Source organism: Microcaecilia unicolor, chromosome 4 (assembly GCF_901765095.1).
Source record: "Microcaecilia unicolor chromosome 4, aMicUni1.1, whole genome shotgun sequence".
NCBI lineage: Eukaryota > Metazoa > Chordata > Amphibia > Gymnophiona > Siphonopidae > Microcaecilia > Microcaecilia unicolor.
The window spans coordinates 190,203,320-190,224,345 of record NC_044034.1 but is presented as its reverse complement, the minus strand read 5'-3'; the positions used below and the strand labels follow the sequence as shown (position 1 = coordinate 190,224,345).

The window sequence follows — 21,026 nt, the reverse complement described above, 5'->3', positions numbered from 1 at the left end:
CTCTACCGGATTTGGCAAACGCCTTTACAGTACTGTGTAAGCCACATTGAGCCTGCAAATAGGTGGGAAAATGTGGGGTACAAATGCAACAAATAAATACATGAAAATAAATAAGCTAACTGCTTTCACCACATTCTCTGGCAATGAATTCCAGAGTTTAATTACATGTTGAGTGAAGAAAAAATTTCTCCGATTCATATTAAATTTACTACTTTGTAGCTTCATCGCATGCCCCCTAGTCCTAGTATTTTTGGAAAGAGTAATCAATAGAAATCAAACAAAATAAAACATGGAAAAGAAAATAAGATGATATATTTTTTTATTGAACATAATACAGTTCTTGATTAGCTTTCAAAGGTTGCCCTTCTTCGTCAGATCGGAAATAAGCAAATGTGTTGGCAGATAGTATATATAAGAGAAACATCAAAGCATCACTTTGACAGTCTGGGGGTATGCATGGGGACATCAAAGCATTTCATTGATATTCTAACAGGATGGGTGTTGGTATTTTATTTATTTATTTTAGTTACATTTGTACCCCGCGCTTTCCCACTCATGGCAGGCTCAATGCGGCAGGCAATGGAGGGTTAAGTGACTTGCCCAGATTCACAAGGAGCTGCCTGTGCCAAGAATCGAACTCAGTTCCTCAGTTCCCCAGGACCAAAGTCCACCACCCTAACCACTAGGCCACTCCTCCACACGTAGGTGACAGGAGGGTAATAAACAGAGAAATAAACAGAGGAATACAGCTTTATGGTTTATAATGGGTTAGAAAACCCAGATCCTTATTAAGTCCTGTTTGTTGGGTGTCAAAATATTCAATCATTCTTATTTCAAAGGTCTTACTTTCCTGTATTGTTTTAAAATTACCTTTCAGTATTCTTACTGTGAAATCACTGGTGCAGTGCTCTGGTCTTGTAAAGTGTTGGCCCACAGGGGTGGGGGCTTGACTGGCACCGGCTATTTTCATGTGATGTCTGTGCAGATTGAATCTTGTCTTAAGCATCTGGCCTGTTTCTCCAATATAGCATCCTTCGTTACAAGAGTAAACAAGCGATTCACATCTACCCGTTCCACTCTACTCATTATTTTATAGACTTCTATCATATCTCCCCTCAGCCGCCTCTTCTCCAAGCTGAAGAACCCTAGATGCTTCAGTTTTTCCTCAGAGGGAAGTCATCCCATCCCCTTTATCATTTTCATCGCTCTTTGCTGTACCTTTTGACGGGTTTCATACTATCTTGAACTAATGAACATCCATAGCAAGCTTCAGCAAAAAACAGGGAGGGCTCTTGACCATTCTGGAGGGTCTAGAGGAAAGAAAATTAGCAGGTAAAGCCTATTTTCCTCAGCAACCCTCCAGACCAGTCAAGATGCTTGGGAAGTACCAAAGCAGTAAATTCCTAAGGGCGGAACCCCCGGAAACCAGAAGTCAAAACAGCTGCCCTAAAAACAGCATCCTCTTTCGCCTTCATGTCAAGTCTGTAATGTTTCACAAAAGAATGCAAAGAAGAGCACACCGCCGCTCTGCAAATGTTCCTTGGTGGAATCAAACTGCTCTCTGCCCAGGAAGCAGCCACCCCCCAAGTGGAATGTGCTTTAAGTACCAACTGAACCTTGCGACCCTTTAACAAGCTGAAGCAATCGCCTCTTTCAGCCACCGAGCTAGAGTCACCTTGGAGGCAGAAGCCCCCTTCTTCAGAACTCCAAACAGGATAAACTATCTGAAGCACGAAACTCCTCCATCCTCTTCTGATAATGCTGCAAAACTCTCTTCACATCTAACCTCACAAAATGATGCTGATCCAAATCCCCTGCTCTATCTCCCAGAACTGGCAAGGAAATAACCTGATTCACATGAAAATCTGAAACAACCTTGGGCAGAAAGGAAGAAACTGGCTTCAGCAAAACCTTCTCTCTGGAAAAAGACAAGAAAGGGTCCCTACAGGACTAGAGTGGAGGAGTGGCCTAGTGGTTAGGGTGGTGGACTTTGATCCTGGGGAACTGAGAAACTGAGTTCAATTCCCACTTCAGGCACAGGCAGCTCCTTGTGACTCTGGGCAAGTCACTTAACCCTCCATTGCCCCATGTGAGCCGCATTGAGCCTGCCATGAGTGGGAAAGCGCGGGGTACAAATGTAACAAAAAAAAAAATAGGTCTGCAACTCTGAAATTCTCCGAGCAAAAGAAATCACTACCAAAAATACAGTCTTCAAAGTAATGTCCTTGCAGGTGCTGACCTTGAGCGGCACGAATTGTGCACCTACCAAAACCTCCAAGACAAGATTCAAATCCCAAGGAGGTACCAAAGGCCACTGCAGAGGTCTAAGAAGCTTCACCCCATGCAAAAAAAATGCATCACTTCCAGAGAAGAAGCCAAGGACAGTCCCCAAACTTTCCCCCCAAAACAAGCCAATGACGCGACCTGCACTTTCAAAGATGACAGAACCAGACCTCTGTCGAAGCCATCCTGCAGAAACTCCAAAGTCTCAGTGATCAAACCATGGAAAGGCCTATAAGAATGAACCTGGCACCAGTTCTCAAAAATGTGCCACACTCTGACATAGGCTAAAGAGGTCGACCACCTTCGCGACTGCAGCATCGTAGAAATCACCTTGGAGGAATAGCCCCTCTTCCTTAACCGAGCCCTTTCAAGATCCAAGCAGAAAGAAAGAATGGAGATGGGTCAGGCATCACAATGGGACCCTGAAGTAATGTTTGATACCCCGTGCAACAGCAGTGGCTCCTCCACTGCCAGATGGACCAAGTCCCTCGTACCAAGGACGGCGCAGCCAATCCAGTGCCACCAGAATCACCAGGCCCATGTGTCATTCAATCCTGCTGAATCACCTGACTCACCAAGGGCCATGGTGGAAAAACGTAAAGTAGGACCTGGGGAGGCCATGGCAGAACCAACACATCGATCCCTTCGGCTGAAGAATCGAGGCACATGAGCATTGTCAGCCATTGCCATGAGATCCACTCGAGGCAGACCCCCATCTCAACACAATGTGTTCGAACACCAATTGGTGGACAGACCACTTGCCAGGATCCAGAGAGTGTCTGCTTAGAAAATCTGTGTGCACATTCATACCAGCCACGTGCACCGTGGAGAAATCCTGGAGATGTGAATCCACCCAGTGCATCAGCAATGCCACCTCCTCCGCAACCATCAGACTCTTTGTGCCGCCCTGCCGATTAACTTAGGCCACAGTCGTTGCATTATCAGAGAGGACCTGAACGGCTCTGCCGACGAGAGGAAGAAAGGACTCCAGAACTACCAGACTGCTCGTGTCTCCAACCGATTGATAGACCAGTGAGACTCTTCCATCAACCAGCTACCCTGAGCCACCTGTCCAAGACAATGAGCCCCCCATACTGGTGTCCAAGGTGACTACAATCCACTCTGGCATCTCCAGAGGCATGCTGTTTTCAAGATGGGCCGTGCAAAGCTACCATTGTAGACTGAGCCGGGGAGCTCCCACAAGAGGAAACTGCACCTCCAAATCCTACTTCTGTGGAGATCAGTGAGAAAGAAGAGATTGTTGCATGGTCTCGTGAGCCCTGGCCCATGGGACCACCTCCAATGCAGCCGCCATCAACCCCAGAGCCTTCAGGTACGAGTGGGCCGTAGGGATTGGCCTCCGACAGAAGCTGCCAAATCTGTACCGGCAATCTGCTGATCCAAGCGGAAGACAAAAACACATGTTCCACCAGAATGTCGAACCAGACCCCCAAATATTCGAGGGACTGAGTTGGCTGCAAATGACTCTTGGCTGAGTACACCACCCAGCCTAGAGACTCCAGAAAGCACACCACTTGCCTGGTGGACCTCTCGCTCTCCAAATGAGACTTTGCCCAAATCAAACAGTCATCCACATATGGATGGACCAGAATGCCCTGTTTCCGAAGGGCTGCTGTGACAACCACCATCACTTTGGAAAATGTCCGAGGCACAGTTGTGAGACCGAAAGGCAGAGCACAAAACTGAAAATGCCTCCTTAAGACAGCAAACCGAAGAAACAGCTGATGCGCCTCGCGAATAGAAATGTATAGATAAGCCTCTGTCAAATCCAGGGAACAAGAATGGCACGGTGATTCAAGAAGCAAATCTGTGGAGGAGTGGCCTAGTGGTTAGAGCACCGGTCTTGCATTCCAGAGGTGGCTGGTTCAAATCCCACTGCTGCTGATCTTGGGCAAGTCACTTAACCCTCCATTGCCTCAGGTACAAACTTAGATTGTGAGTCCCAAATAAAGTCTGGAAGCAGATGTTCAAATTCCAGTGCATATCTGTCAAGAACCTCCCTGAAGACCCACTGATCCAACATTATCTGGGTCCACCTCTGATAAAACGGCTGTCACTGAGTGCTCACCTGCACCAGAGGCTGGACTCCGCACCTTCATTGAGAACTGCGCACTGGACTGGAAGCCCCTGAAGCCAAGAAGCCAAGTCACGACCTCCACTATGACACCCCCTGAAAGGACTGCATCCGCTGAAAGCAACGACCTCTGGGAGCTCCCCCAGACCTACCCAGTTGATAATGCCCAGCCTCTCTGAGCCATGCACCGAGCCACCACGACCACTCGATTTGGACTGGACCTCCGACAATCATGGAACCTTGGCCTCTCCAAGACCTTGCACCAACTTATCCAATTCTTCCCCAAAAAGCATGGAACCAAAGGGAAAAGAACACAACTTAGACTTAGAAGCCGCATCTATGCCCCAGCCCCGAAGCCAAAGCACTCACCAAGCCACCATAAGGGCCATATTCTTCACCAAAGTGCACAGCAAGTCATAAAGGGCATCAGCCAAGAATGAGGAACCCATCTCCAGCTTGGCCAACTCTTGCACAAACACCACTCTGTCTAAGGCTGAATCATCCAAGACCACCTCTGACCAGTGAAAACAGGCTAAAGCCACAAGGCCCCCCCCCCCCAGACGGACGCCTGCTGCACCAAGGCTGATAAATCAAAGTTACGTTTGAGCAGAGACTCCATCTTTCTATCATGGGGGTCACGGAGAGCTGCTCTGCCACCCACTGGAATGGCAGTCACCTTGGTCACCACTGTGACCACTGCATCTACAGTGGGGGGCTTAAGAGAATCCCTATCCTCATGAGGAATCAGATAAAATCTAGCCATGGCCCAAGTCACTTAACAAGGAGTATCCACCCCTCCAAGGGACACCACCTTGCAGTGGTGGAGGGGCTTCTGTGTTTCAATGACTCAGAGGGCTAAGCTGAAGGGTTACCCATATCAGACAGGCCTCTGAGGAGAAACCAGACAAAGAGTGTCCCTAACTAGGGAGAGTGGAAAGATGGTGACCTGAAGCTTATACGCTCAACCGTCCAGCTGTCCTCTGAAGTTCTGTCTTTGTGTCGCGTGCTCGAGGACCTTGGCATACTGTCAGGCTTCTTCCCCGGGAGCACTGGATTCATGAGTCCTTGGGCCACTACCGTGGGGCGGCAGTGGCAGGCAAGATCACCTTCAAGGTAGAGATGAGACAAGACTGGATCGGAACCCTGGACTGGAGTTCTACACAGGAATACTCAGAACTGGAACGCACCGGACGGGTGCGCACTGGAGTGGAGCCCGCTGGACTGGAACACACTGAAGGGCCCCACTGGACTGGAACATACAGAAGTAAAACCCGCTGGACTGGAACACACTGGAGCGGAACCCACGGGACCGGAACCCGCTGGACTGGAACACACTGGACCTAGGCTTCACCTACGCTTGACCACCTTTCCCCGAGGGTTGAGCCCTCAGGTTCGGGCGGCCGGCAGGGCTTACAGGAAAAACCGGAACTGGAACTTGCAAGCAGGAACAGCAGGCATGAGGATCCAGGAGTGCCCCCTGGCACTTCGGCGAAGGCAAGGCAGCCAGGCAGGGAATGTCCGGGTTCTGGCAGTTGGCAGGTTAGACACAAGGACTAGTAGACTGTACCCAAGCTAATAGGAAAGCTATGCCCAGGCAAACCAGTCATACACAAGAAACATACACTAGGTAACTCAGGAGACTAGTAAAGCTATACACCAGCTAACAACAAAGCTGTGCCCAAGCTAACAAGTCATACACTGGAAACAAACACAAAGAACTAGCAAAGCTATACACAGGCTAACAAGCCACACGGTGCCTAAGCTGGCTAGTCTAACACTAGGAACAAACACAGAGAACTAGCAAAGCTATACACAGGCTAACAAGCCACACGGTGCCTAAGCTGGCTAGTCTAACCCTAGGAACAACCACAGAGAACTAGCAAAGCTATACACAGGCTAACAAGCCACACGGTGCCTAAGCTGGCTAGTCTAACCCTAGGAACAAACACAGAGAACTAGCAAAGCTATACACAGGCTAACAAGCCACACGGTGCCTAAGCTATCTAGTCAAACATAGAAACTCACACAGAGCAAACACTGAAACAGTGTACAGAGCACTCTATACACCAGGGCCCTTAGATGAAATGCAAAGGCCAGGGCTGTAGTCTCTAAGTGATTAATAAAGCCCTTCCACACCAGAGGCACAGCTGCAGCAATCACCTTGCATCCAAACAGAGGCTTGACACACAGAGAAGTCAGCCCAGCGGGAGCCATCTTGGATACTGGCATAGAGGAGTCGGTGGCAGCCATCTTGGAAAAGGCATAGCCCACACAGGTGAGGTTCAGTAGGGCAATCAGCACACAGAGCCAGAGAGAAACTAAGACAGAGACAGACACAGAGACAAGCAGAAGCCAGCACAGCCACTGACTCCCAGAAACAGGGTAAGTCTGAGGATGGTCACGGCCACAGACGTAACAGTACCCCCTCCTCAAGACCCCCCTCTCGGTCTCCCTGAGGAGTTCAGGTGTCCAGGGGTAACTATGGTGAAACCTCCTGATGGGTCTCAAAAGCCAGACATAGATCACTGGACTGGAAGTCACAAGGAAGTTCAAAACTGGCAGACAAAAGTAGAACCTGTGACCAGGAGGCTCCTTCGAATCACCACGGGGCAACCTCAGGAACATGGATGCATCAAGAGGAACAAAATTCAAAAGTAACCCTTCCCAGAGGGAACCCACAATGTCCTGGACCTCCTGGCAATTCCGTGTAATGGCAAGAGCAAGGCTGAAGCCACTACCCCAGCTGACATCAGAAGCCGGGCTGGGGCCCGAAGTGGCATCCCAGTCTTGACAGGAACTAGAAGTCTGAACAGAAGCAGATCTGGAACTGGAACCTGGGTTGGCATCCAAAACGGAGCCGGGATTTGGACCCGGACTGGAATCAACCCCTTGACTGTAACTGCAACTCGATCCAGACTCAGCATCTTGACTGGAACTCCAACTCGATCCAGACTCAGCATCTTGACTGGAACTGCAACTCGATCCAGGCTCAGCATCTTGACTGGAACTCCAACTCGATCCAGACTCAGCATCTTGACTGGAACTGCAACTCGATCCAGACTCAGCATCTTGACTGGAACTCCAACTCGATCCAGACTCAGCATCTTGACTGGAACTCCAACTCGGTCCGGGACTACTAAGCCACCTTCTTTCAGCTTGGGCTTCAGGAGTATCCCGTAGGGTTGGCTCCGAGAGGAGTTGGAAGCGGTAAAAGAACAGCTTGGTAGAGGGATCAATAGCAGAAACTGGGTTTTCTTCAAACCCAAGCCAGGAGACATGCTTTCTCTCTGCGGCAGCTTCAGGGGTATCCTTCAAGGCTGGATCAGACAAAAGGGCAACCCGGTACTCCTGGAGCATCATAAACGGATCCAGCTCAAAAATGGGGTTGGAACTGGGATCCACACTGGTACTAGGAGACTCAGTAGACAGCACCACTTGAACTGGACGCAGAGACTTGGCTTGACGTGCTGCTTGGACTGGAATCGGAGACTCGGTCAGAAGCACCCCTCGGACTGGACTCAGAGGCTTGAGTGGAAGCGCCACTTGAACTGGAGTTGGCAACTCGGTTAGGAGCTTCCCTCGGACTGGACTCTGAAGCTTGGCTGAACGCGCTGCTCAGACTGGATTCAGAGGCTTGTCTGGACGCTCTGCTTGAATGGGACTGGACCCCAGCTGGGCCCAGAGCGTGGAATTCCCAAGACGTCTCCTCTCAGCGACAGCTTCAGGAGTATCCCACAAAGCTGGATTCAAGACCAAGATGCGGCGATATTCAGCGAGCGTGATAAAAGGGTCCATATCTGAAACTGGGCTTTCAGTGATTCCAAGCCACCGGACACGTTTTCTCTCAGCTGCCGCTTCAGGGGTCTTCTTCAAAACAGGATGAGACAACAGTTTCCCACGATACTGACAAAGAGTCATAGAAGGATCAAGCACAATGACGGAGCTGGACCCCAGCTGGGTCGGCTGGGTGGGGGTTCTTGCCGGGCTCATGGCCTTTGCATTCTGTCGCGTGCTCGAGGACCTTGGCATACTGTCAGGCTTCTTCCCCGGGAGCACTGGGTTCGTGAGCCCATGGGCCACTACCGTGGAGCGGCAGTGGCAGGCAAGATCACCTCCAAGGTAGAGATGAGACAAAACTGGACCGGAACCCCGGACTGGAGTTCTACTCCGGAATACACGGAACTGGAACGCACCAGAGTGGAGCCCGCTGGACTGGAACACACTGGAGCGGAACCCACAGGACCAGAACCCGCTGGACTGGAACACACTGGACCTAGGCTTCACCTACGCTTGACCACCTTTCCCCGAGGGTTGAGCCCTCAGGTTCGGGCGGCCAGCAGGGCTTACAGGAAAAACCGGAACTGGAACTTGCAAGCAGGAACAGCAGGCATGAGGATCCAGGAGTGCCCCCTGGCACTTCGGCGAAGGCAAGGCAGCCAGGCAGGGAATGTCCGGGTTCTGGCAGTTGGCAGGTTAGACACAAGGACTAGTAGACTGTACCCAAGCTAATAAGAAAGCTATGCCCAGGCAAACCAGTCATATACAAGAAACATACACTAGGTAACTCAGGAGACTAGTAAAGCTATACACTAGGTAACTCAGGAGACTAGTAAAGCTATACACCAGCTAACAACAAAGCTGTGCCCAAGCTAACAAGTCATAAACTGGAAACAAACACAAAGAACTAGCAAAGCTATACACAGACTAACAAGCCACACGGTGCCTAAGCTGGCTAGTCTAACACTAGGAACAAACACAGAGAACTAGCAAAGCTATACACAGGCTAACAAGCCACACGGTGCCTAAGCTGGCTAGTCTAACACTAGGAACAAACACAGAGAACTAGCAAAGCTATACACAGGCTAACAAGCCACACGGTGCCTAAGCTGGCTAGTCTAACCCTAGGAACAAACACAGAGAACTAGCAAAGCTATACACAGGCTAACAAGCCACACGGTGCCTAAGCTATCTAGTCAAACATAGAAACTCACACAGAGCAAACACTGAAACAGTGTACAGAGCACTCTATACACCAGGGCCCTTAGATGAAATGCAAAGGCCAGGGCTGTAGTCTCTAAGTGATTAATAAAGCCCTTCCACACCAGAGGCACAGCTGCAGCAATCACCTTGCATCCAAACAGAGGCTTGACACACAGAGAAGTCAGCCCAGCGGGAGCCATCTTGGATACTGGCATAGAGGAGTCGGCGGCAGCCATCTTGAAAAAGGCATAGCCCACACAGGTGAGGTTCAGTAGGGCAATCAGTACACAGAGCCAGAGAGAAACTAAGACAGAGACAGACACAGAGACAAGCAGAAGCCAGCACAGCCACTGACTCCCAGAAACAGGGTAAGTCTGAGAGTGGTCACGGCCACAGACGTAACACTTTGTTTACTTGAAATTTCCTCTCTGCAATTGCAGTTACCTTAACTGCTAGAGAATGAGAAATGCTGGCTGGCTGGGCTTCTGTGCAGAATAAGATATACAGTATCCAAACTCAGGTGTTCTCAGCAGAGCTGTAGCGAGGGGAGCTGACACCAGGGGCAGGTCGCCGCTGCGCCCCCACCCCCGGGTGCAGCATGGCGCACCCTCCTCCCACTGGAGCACACCCCCCCGGAGCGCATACCTCCCCCCCCCCCCGGAGCGCATACCTGCGGCGAGGGACGGGTGGGAGGGCCGATCCGCCCTGACTGCACGTTGCTGGGGTGTGTCGGCTCCGCGCTGGTTCACTGCTCTCTCTGTCCCGGAAGAGGAAGTAACCTGTTCCGGGGCAGAGAGGGCAGTGCACCAGCGTGGAGCCGACACCCCCCCCAGCGGTGTGCACCCGGGGCGGACCGCCCCCCCCCCCGCCCCCCCCCCCCCCCTTCCTACGCCACTGGTTCTCAGTCTCCCTTTGCTGGTAGGCATGTATAACCCAATTGTCTTGACCGGTCTGGAGGTTTGCTGAAAAAATACAGGTTTTTGGTGTAACAATACTCACGCACAGCTCTATGAATATCTTCTTCCTCATGGGAACACACTTTCATTTGCGCTGTCAGTGGCTTACAAGCTGCTTATCGTTGTGGGCCTTTAGTGCTTTGGAAAAGGAAAGGGGTGCATCCTGTTCAGTCTAGGTGCTAAGTCATGTGTCCTCCGTTCAGAACACTCATTTTATTAATCCTTGTCAGGTATCCAACTATCTGAACTGGATGGTCCGCAACCTGGCAGATATGGAGATTCAGCTTGGAGCAGTGAAGAGAGTCAACGGCCTTCTGAAAACAGAAGCTGAAAATTACAAAGGGCTTTTGTGTGAGTGTGGTATTGTTAGAGCATAGTTAAGGACTCGCTAAATGTTTAATGATGCAAGATTAAGTGTTCATACATAAATTATACATGCATTTAATTGACTGATTTCTTTCTATTTGGGAAGCAGCTGCATCGCAGATTCCTCAGAACTGGCCTGAAAGTGGAGATATTCAAATTCAGAACCTAAGTGTCAGATACGACAGCACTCTGAAGCCAGTCTTAAAGCATGTTAATGCTCATATCAGTCCAGGACAAAAGGTAGGAAAACTGAAGTCATACTTATAAAACTATTTGTTCACAACTGGCTTGGTGGCTTAATAGCAGTAATATGTACCTTATGCAGAAGACATGGGTTTGCTTCCCAGCTCTTGTTGAGATGCTATAAATGCAGCTTTTGTTGCACCTGGGGAGGATGAAGAGTCTCAACCACCACTAGATAGTAACACGTAGCAGCTAAATTCAGGAGAACTTAAGATGGCCGACAGGTAAGGAGCTCTGTTAATGAGCTCCTGAGGTCTCGAACAAATCGACCTACCTGGACCATCCTCGAACGGAACGGTCTGGAACGGACCAGAGACAAACCATAATGAACTGAAGCTGATCCGAATAAACCCCAGAGATCCAAGTACAATGGGGAGATATCGGAAAGCGAGTCTGTAACCCACGTGGAACCACGGACTGTTGGTGGCCCTGGCCTAATTACCAGCAGGCCGCTGAGGAACAAAACCAGCAACCGAGCATGAGTGGATGGCAGAACGGCGCGGCCAGGATGTGCTGAGAAGTGTATGAGACCGCACACCCACAAACCCGCCAAATGCACCGGCACAATTACCAGCGGACAATTGAGAAACCACTGGAGATCAACGCCCTGCAGCATCTCAACGAGCTAAGCGCCCAAATAGGTAAGGAAACGATTTCGCCTGCCCAAGGGTAGGTACTGATCACTGCAACCGAACAGGGAGAGAGAAGCGAGGAGGCGAGAGCCGTTGCCGAAAACCCCAACTCGAGCCCCAGCGACTGAGACCCGAGCCCCAGTGATAGCGACCCAACCACCTCCTCCCACCCGGCCATCTGAGAACGCGGAGCCAAGCAGGAGAGGAGGGTAAACTGTGAAGGGAGCCGGGGACCCAGTCTCAAAAGCCCGAGTGCATAAAACCTCGCTTACCCGGCTGCGGAGACGACAAAAGCGAAGAGACATAGGGACGAGGGGGGTCTAGGACTCTGGAGCTTGTGGATGTAGACACGCGGCTCAACCGAGGAGGCTGCTTCAGGCTTTCTGTCAAACCTGCCGAACAAAAACAGCGGAGACGCAGGGCAGAAACCGATGAACACATGTTACTTGATTGCAGTAGCAAGCAGCGATATTATATCCGACTCAGCTGCACCGCCACATCAATCGCGAAGGGAGGAACAGCGGGAGTAGCAGCGGGAGCAACAACGGTTCAAGCGCTGAAACGACCGGAGGATCGCGCCACGGACAACACGGGAGCGAGACCGGAGCAACTCTCAACCAGATCCAGAGGTATTCGCGGCCAGACAACACCGTGTTGAACAAGAACTATCATGACATACACAGGCAATCAGTTGCAAAGAGGGAAAACACATTCATGCTTACTGCTCATTCATGATTACTGCTCAATCATGCTTCAATGCTCATTCATGCTCAATGCTCAAATATGTCTAATATTGACACTGCTGATGTTCATTCATTTATATTCAATGCTCATTCATGCTTCAATGCTCATTCACGCTTACTGATCATTTATAATCAGTGATCATTATACTCAATACTCAGCTATGCTCAATGTTCATACATGCTTAAAGCTTATTTACGCAAATGTACATCTATGCTCAATGCTTAATTATGCTAAATGTTGACACTGCTGATGTTCACACTTATGTTTAATGCTTAATGTTCAATGCTCATTCATGCTTAATGTTCATCTACGGTAACGTATATTATGCTTATGCTCATCTATGATTAATGTTGAAACTGCTGACGTTCATATCAAAAAGGCTCAAGAATTGCTCATACATGCTCACATATGATGAATGTTGATACCGATTGATGTTCACACAAAACCGTACCCAATAATATTCACCAGGCATACCAACCATTTCTAAATACAGCCAACATGAATACCAACAAACTACTCATGCTTTTTTTTTTTTTTTATTCATTTATTTGTAATTAACAAGCATTACATCTTGTATTTAGAAACACAGAAAGGCAAAAAAATTATAGAGGAAAAAACAAAATACATTTTTATATTCTTCCTTAGACCACAAAACAATGGGGGAAGGGAGACGTGTCTAGTAAAGAAATAAAGAAATAACATAGTCTTATATAATAAGAAATAATAAAGAAAATGGCCTGGCTCATTAATCCACCATAATAAAGATTAATCCGTTGTTAAATTATTACACTGGGGGTACATTGAGGACCCGCTTTTGTTCCAGGAAAGATTTTAACTGATCCGACTCAAAAAATACATACTTTACATTAAGATACTTCACTATGCATTTACAAGGATAGGATAGCAAAAAGGAGGCTCCAATTGCCCTTGTCTCCTCTCTTAACGCTAGGAATAACTTTCTCCTATCTTGAGTAGTTTTAGTTATGTCTGGATAAATCCAGACTCTGGATCCACAGAAAGGTTTCATTGAATTTTTAAAGTACATTTTTAGTATTGCGTTAAGATCTTGTTCAAAAACTAGTGATATCAATAAAGTCTGTCGATGTGAGACTGCTGAAAAAGACTGTTCCAAAAACGCCGAAAGATCTTGTAATTCCTGGTTATTCTCTTGTGGTTTAACTTGATTGCTTATCTGCTTCAATTCTCCCTCTTTATTTTTAGGCAAAGGAACATAAAAAATTTTATTAACTGGAGGAATATGAGAGGGGGAATATTGTAGATTTTCAATCAAGTATTTACGAAACAGTTCCATCGGACTCAAGCCAATTATAACAGGAAAACTTAGTATCCTTAGATTCAAGCGCTTATTAAAATTTTCAAGTTGTTCAATCTTTCTCAAAGTCATCAATTTGTCTTTAATCAAAACATTGTTAGTCAGTTTCAGCGTCGTTATTTCTGTTTGAATCGAATCTATTTTTGAAGTAGTGTCTACTTTAAAGTTATCCATAGCTTCAGTTAAGACATCAACTTTACTTAAAAGCAGGGAAGTCCCTTTTACCGTGTTCGCTACAGTTTGAGTCAGTTCTTGAATAGCGGTCCAGATCAACTACAGTGTAACCACCTGGGGAGCTTGCTGTTCCACAGTTGTTTTCTCGGTCCGCTTTGGGGTGGAGCCGCCACTTGCAGATCCGCCGCCTTCGACTTCCGAAGCGGCTAGATCCGACATCCACTGCCGACTACGAGCTGGACAGGGTGGTTGATTAATATCCGGCGGGGACAAAAAGATCTCTGAGCCCAAGTGAGCCGTCGCTCCTTCGTCGGCGCTCACAGCGGGCAAACTCTCACCGGAGTTAAACGTGGGCTTTGTTGTGAAGTGATCCAGCGTCGTCTGAACCGGCGATGAGGTAAGAACCAATGGCGGATGGCTCTTTACCACGGCTTTCCTCTTTGTATGAGGCATTTTTAGAAAAAAGAAACAGGTTTTTAGGTATAAGTCCAGAGAGCTCGAGCGCACACACTCAAAGCTGAGCCGCCATCTTGGACACGCCGGGGGAGCCAGTTCTGAAAGGGGAAAAGAGGAGCCAGGATGGAACAAGGCTGCTGGCCCTCCAAACTACTCATGCTAATCTACTTCCTTCCCTTAATTCACCACGTATGGACCACTCCCAACATAAACAACAATCTTCCCACAACACACAAAAACCACAGACAACCCAATAACAGCTCAACAAACCAAAAGAATAACAACCAACTAAAATTAAAAACAAATACATACGGAAATAACCAACAGAAAGAGAAGAAAGGACACAACAAAACCAGATACCAAGAAACCAGGCAAATAATAAGAATCAACACAACCAAATCCCAAACGGAACCCTACCGACAAATCCAAATGGGATACATAAATGCCAGATCAGTGGTAAATAAAGCAGAGACTATAACAGATTGGATCACCATAGACAATCTGGACCTCCTATTCATCACTGAAACCTGGATTCATGACCTTAAAGACCCCATAATCTTAGATCTATGTCTTCCGGGATACATAAATGCCAGATCAGTGGTAAATAAAGCAGAGACTATAACAGATTGGATCACCATAGACAATCTGGACCTCCTATTCATCACTGAAACCTGGATTCATGACCTTAAAGACCCCATAATCTTAGATCTATGTCTTCCGGGATACAAAATTACCTACTGGACAAGAAACGGAAAAAGAGGAGTTGGAATAGCAATAATATACATATCTGAGTTCACCATCACAACAATAACCGAATCTATTCTACCACAACTTGAAATCGCTTCGGTAAGAATGAATCATTCAAACCTGCAAGAACACCTTACCGCAGTCTTGCTCTATAGACCGCCAGGCAACTGGCAAGAATCCCAAACATACCTCATGGACTTTATCTTGAACACTTGTGTCTCCAGCTCAAATCTCATCATAATAGGAGATATCAATCTACACCTTGAAGATCTCAACTCAACCAGTACCCAAGAATGCGAAGAGTTCCTACAATTATGGGACCTTCATAGGACACACACGCAACCAACCCACATCAAAGGACACACTCTAGACATCATCACACACAATTTTGACCTCGATGCAAACCTTATACTAACAGACACAAAATGGACACCCGTACCATGGTCGGACCACTATAAAACAAACATCTCCCTCCAATGGCAAACAAAAGGACCACCGAATAAACAAGAACGGAAAACTTACACCACGAGAGGAAAAATAGATCCGGTAATATTTTGGCAACAGATTTACCACAACGAATGGACAATAAAAACAGATACAATCCAATTCCTCTTAGAATGGGATGACAGATGCAGATCTATATTAGACAATATTGCTCCAACCCAAACAAGAACCTCACACAGAAAGAATTCAACACCATGGTTCAATGAAGAGTTGAAAAAACTCAAAACACAAGTCAGAAGGTTAGAATGAGCTTGGAATAAAAAGAAAGACGACACCACACTTAATGCCTGGAAACAACTTCAAAGAAAATACACCATAAGACAAACCAAAAGACTATATTACAAAACCATAATCGGACTAAATTACAAGGACACATATAAACTTTTCCAACTCATGAACAAACTATTAGATATCACACCAGTCAGAACCAACAGCAAAGACACTCCTGGAGCAGACAATCTCACGAGATACTTCAACGAAAAAATCGTACAACTACAACTTAAAATACCTGTCAGTACCATCGACTATGCTGAACTTTTTAACTGCCTAGACCCAGTCCCTGGCATTCACCCAGCGGACAGGACCCGGACTAACTTTGAGATATTATCGGAGAACATCATCTCCCAAACGCTCAAAAGATTTGCCAAATCTCACTGTAAACTAGATATATTTATTTATTTATTTATTTACTTATTGCATTTGTATCCCACATTTTCCCACCTATTTGCAGGCTCAATGTGGCTTACAGAGGTCTGTTATGGTAATGCCATACCAGGATGTCAGATACAATTGTTGATGCAAAGAGATTAAGGATGAAAAGAAGTATTAATAAAATAGGTATAGAAAGATGATTTTCGGATTAGAGTGGATTGGTGAGGTGGCATAGTTAAGCTATGGGGTCTCTTTGTAGGCCTTATTGAAGAGGTACGTCTTCAGGGATTTAAGAAAGTTAGATATTTTGTCGATTAAATTAAGGTCCCAAGCAGGAGAGAGGGGTTTAGGAGGGCGAATGAGACCCGCTCCCTGAAGGAAATGAACGTCAGGATGACCAGCTAAGGTTTTTCTTTGATACAACCAAACAACCTGATGACATCTGCTCCTCAACAATCCATAAACGACATAACGAAACACCTGAATTACATGCTATAAAATGGACTCTTCCCAATGGAAAAAGGAAACATTTTACTCACCCCCATACCCAAAGACGCAAAGAAAAGTGCTGGTGAACTAACTAACTACAGACCAGTACCATCCATTCCCTTAATAACCAAATTAACGGAAGGGTTGGTGACCAAACAACTTACAAACTATTTAGATAAATTCTCAATACTTCACGATTCCCAGTCAGGATTTCGGTCTAACCACAGTACCGAAACAGTATTAGTAACTCTCATGACTAAATTCAAACAAACGATTGCAACTGGTAAGAACATACTACTTTTACAATTTGACATGTCAAGCGCTTTCGACATGGTTGATCATGGAATTTTATTACACATCCTTGAATACTTCGGAATCGGAGGCAACGTCCTCAATTGGTTCAAGGGATTCCTAACCACAAGATCATACCAAGTGACATCTAACTCGACTATTTCAGCCGCATGGGTACCTGAATGCGGAGTACCACAAGGATCTCCCCTCTTGCTGACTCTATTCAACTTAATGATACCCTTGGCAAAATTACTATCAAATCAAAACCTTAATCCATACATATATGCAGACGACGTAACGATCTACATCCCATTCAAACAAGACCTAAAAGAAATTTCCAATGACATCAACCAAAGTCTCCATATCATGCATTCTTGGGCGGACGCATTTCGGCTGAAACTCAATGCAGAAAAAACCCAGTGCCTAATACTCACCTCTCAACACAACAAGAAAGAATTCACCGCCATTAACACACCAACTCTAAACCTTCCTATTTCAGAAACCCTAACAATTCTTGGAGTCACCACGCGAAAAACACAACCAAGAAGATGTTCCACTCAATGTGGAAATTAAAAAGAATAAGACCTTTCTTCCCAAGGAGTGTTTTCCGCAACCTGGTACAATCAATGGTGCTCAGTCATTTAGACTATTGTAACGCACTCTATGCCGGCTGCAAAGAACAAATAATCAAGAAACTTCAAACAGCCCAGAACACTGCAGCTAGACTCATATTTGGCAAAACAAAATTTGAAAGTGCTAAGCCCTTACGAGAAAAATTACACTGGCTCCCACTTAAGTAATGCATCACGTTCAAAATATGCTCACTAGTTCACAAAATTATCCATGGAGACACACCAGCTTACATGTCAGACCTGATAGACCTACCACCTAGGAATGCCAAAAGATCATCCCGTCACAAAAGAGGGAAGACAGCATACAAAAACAACCAGACAAACAAAAAAAAGCAAACACTGGGCCTTCAGTATTGGGAAAAATGTAGTCCTTTATTACAATGAAGACCCGACATGGGCCGTGTTTCGGCATACAAATGCCTGCATCAGGGGTCAAAAAACTCCTATAGGTTAGCTTATGGACTAGTAAGCAAGGATGTGAAAAGAACAATCAGGAAATATTCCCCGTTGTTAAAACAACTCGTATATGGTCAGAAAAACGCCTTCAATGTTGTAAATCGCCAAAAGATCATCCCGCACATTCCTTGATTTGCATTTCCCCAACTGCAAAGGTATGAAATACAAACTAATGCATGTTTCAAACTTTACCTACCTGAGCACACAATTATGAAAAGCATTGCCACGCAGCTTGAAATCGATCTACGAAAGAACGAACTTCTGCATACTACTGAAGACCCTTCTCTTTAATAAAGCGTACCACAAAGATCAACCAATGTGAATATACACAACTCGCCCATTTATATTCAGAACTGTTTCATAATATCTGCTTGTATACTATTACTTTGTTTTATTATCATCATGCTGACCAAGATCCTTCTGTAATACTAAATGTTTATTTTCTAGCATTCTTCCACTACTCATGATGTATTGTAAGCCACTTTGAGCCTGCAAAGAGGTGGGAAAAGGTGGGATACAAATGCAACAAATCCAGCTCATTTTCAAAAGAGATCGCCGGCTATCTCCCGAGACAAATCAGAGGATGGCCGGCGATCTCCTGAAACCGGCCAAACCGGTATAATCGAAAGCCAATTTTGGCCGGCTTCAACTGCTTTCCATCGTGGAGCCGGCGAAATTTCAAGGGGGCATGTTGGTAGGGTAGTGAAGGCGGGACGGGGCATGCTTACGAGATGGACGGCTTCACCCGATAATGGAAAAAAGAAAGCCGGCCTTGATTAGCATTTTGCCGGTTTTACTTGGTCCCTTTTTTTTCACGACCAAGCTTCAAAAAGGATCCACAACTGACCAAATGACCACCGGAGGGTATCGGGGATGACCTCCCCTTACTCCCCTAGTGGTCACTAACCCACTCCCACCCAAAAAAAATAAAAAAAAAATTGAAGTGCTTGTCAGGGATGTCCTACATCAAAACTAATTTTGCTTGGCTTTTTCAGTAGTACCAGTGGGATTTGAACCGGCCACCTCTGCATTACAAGACTAAGACTGGTGCTCTAACCACTTGGCCACAGCGCCACTTAATTGGAGGCCCCTCCCTTTTGATTATGCCCCTTCAGGTCTCTCTCAGCCAATCACAGACAGGGGTCTCTCTCAGCCAATCAAAGGGGCATAATCAAAAGGGAGGGACATCCAAGTAAGTGGAACTGTGGCCAATTGCTTAGAGCACCAGGCTTGTAATCCAGAGGTGGCCAGTTCAAATTCCACTGGTACTACTGAAAAAGCCACGCAAAGGTAGTTTTGATTTAGGACGTCCCTGATGAGCACTTCGATTTTTTTTCCACTTTTTTGAAGCCGGCCATCTGTAAACCCGGCTATCTCAACATTTGACCTAAATGTTGAGATTTAGCCGGCCCCAACCATATTATCGAAAGAAAAGATGACCGGCCATCTTTTTCGATAATACGGTTGGCACCGCCCCTTTGCGGAGCCGGCCCCAAAGATGGCCAGCCATATAGATGGCCGGCGCCGTTCAATTATGCCCCTCCATGTGTCTTTTTAAAATACTAGCACAAATTCCACAGAAATAGCACCTACTTTGAAGGTACAGACATTTATGCCAGCTCAGGACTTAGTACATGAATGGGGAAATTTTAGAAGTCAGCTAGTGGCATGCGCACACCCTGTGAGACCCAGCCCCTACCCCCACCTTAAAATCCTCTCTGCTGCATTCTTCACCCCTTCACAAAACAGGAACTTCGGAAGTTGCATCAGAAGTGGTGGGACGGTCCAGGAAGGAAATCCCTGTGCAGGCCACAGGCAGCATATGAGTACCGCTGCCTGTGTAAAGAGTGCAGCAGAGAGGATTTTAAGTTATGGGGGCAGCAGTGTGGGGGGGAGATGGTGGGCTGCAGCAGCACAGGGGATGGAGGTGAGGGTGGAGATGGGCACGGAAAGCGGGGGAGAGATTCACCCCCTGTAAAAAACATCCCTGGCTACACTACTGAAGTGAGCACCTCTTTTTAGGCACCCCAATGCCGTGTGGTGAGAGCTTATTCTATAATGGCATCCTGGTACCCAGATTCTGCTATAGAGTATTATCTTAACCCAGTATTGGCGCATCTTATATTTGGACACCTGCAGTTACACTATCCACACACTTTGTGCATCTAAATGCAGCAAGGGTGTGCATAAATTACTATATTCTGTAAGTAGCAGCCCCTTCCTGCTCCACCCACATGTGCTATCCCCCGGATTTTATGTAGCGCACCTAGAGATGTTGTAAACGGGCCCGCTGCTCCAGTATGGGGGAGGAAGCTGCCTCCCATGAATAGCCAGAACTTCACAAAACTGCCACCAGGAAATACTTCAAAACATTCCTTTATTTTCCAGATTCATAAACAAAACTTCACTCCAGAGTAGAGACTTGCTTCTCAGGCAGGGCTGTTCTGCCTTGCTTAGTACATCAGCCAATTACACAAAGACTTTGCCCCCTTCCCTGAGGGGAATGCAAGAGCCCTTTGGAAATCCCTGCTTTTTTGTCCCAGCCAGTAACAAACAAATAGTACTTGTCCCACAAGCAGGATTTCCCCTCAAGACAGTTAATCACCAAGCAGCCTTTACTTCCAGGAGGTGCAATACTTTTGGGACTTCCTCAACCCAAGGTATTTCAGCCTGCACTGCTCCTCTCCTCCTGAACTGAACCCCCCTTTTTCACCAGGCAGCCCTCCTTCATAAACAAGCCTTCCAACTTCAGAGGTTCTCAAAATAATCAGGTTTCACAAAAGAAAACAGGCTTCTCTACTTAAGCAGGGTTTAAACCAAAATAAATTCCAAAACCATGTAGGTTTCCAAACCTTCAGGGGCTGCCTTCCTCAGCTCTCAAGCTCTCATTCCATTCTCTTTCTTCCCCTGCTCAGGCTGATTAATTCCCTCTTCCATCCAATCCTCCTCCTGCTTCTCAGCCCACCCCTCCCTATTACAGGTGGGCACCATGAT

At 46.8% G+C, this 21,026-nt stretch overlaps 1 protein-coding gene across 1 annotated transcript in view; it reads left to right on the top strand.

Moving 5' to 3' along the window:
* The window catches only part of ABCC8 (ATP binding cassette subfamily C member 8), an 803,652-nt gene that overhangs the window by 745,018 nt on the left and 37,608 nt on the right, over positions 1-21,026 (top strand). The window contains 2 exon segments of the mRNA XM_030201075.1: positions 10,545-10,665; positions 10,790-10,920. Coding sequence (XP_030056935.1) covers positions 10,545-10,665; positions 10,790-10,920 — 252 coding nt within the window.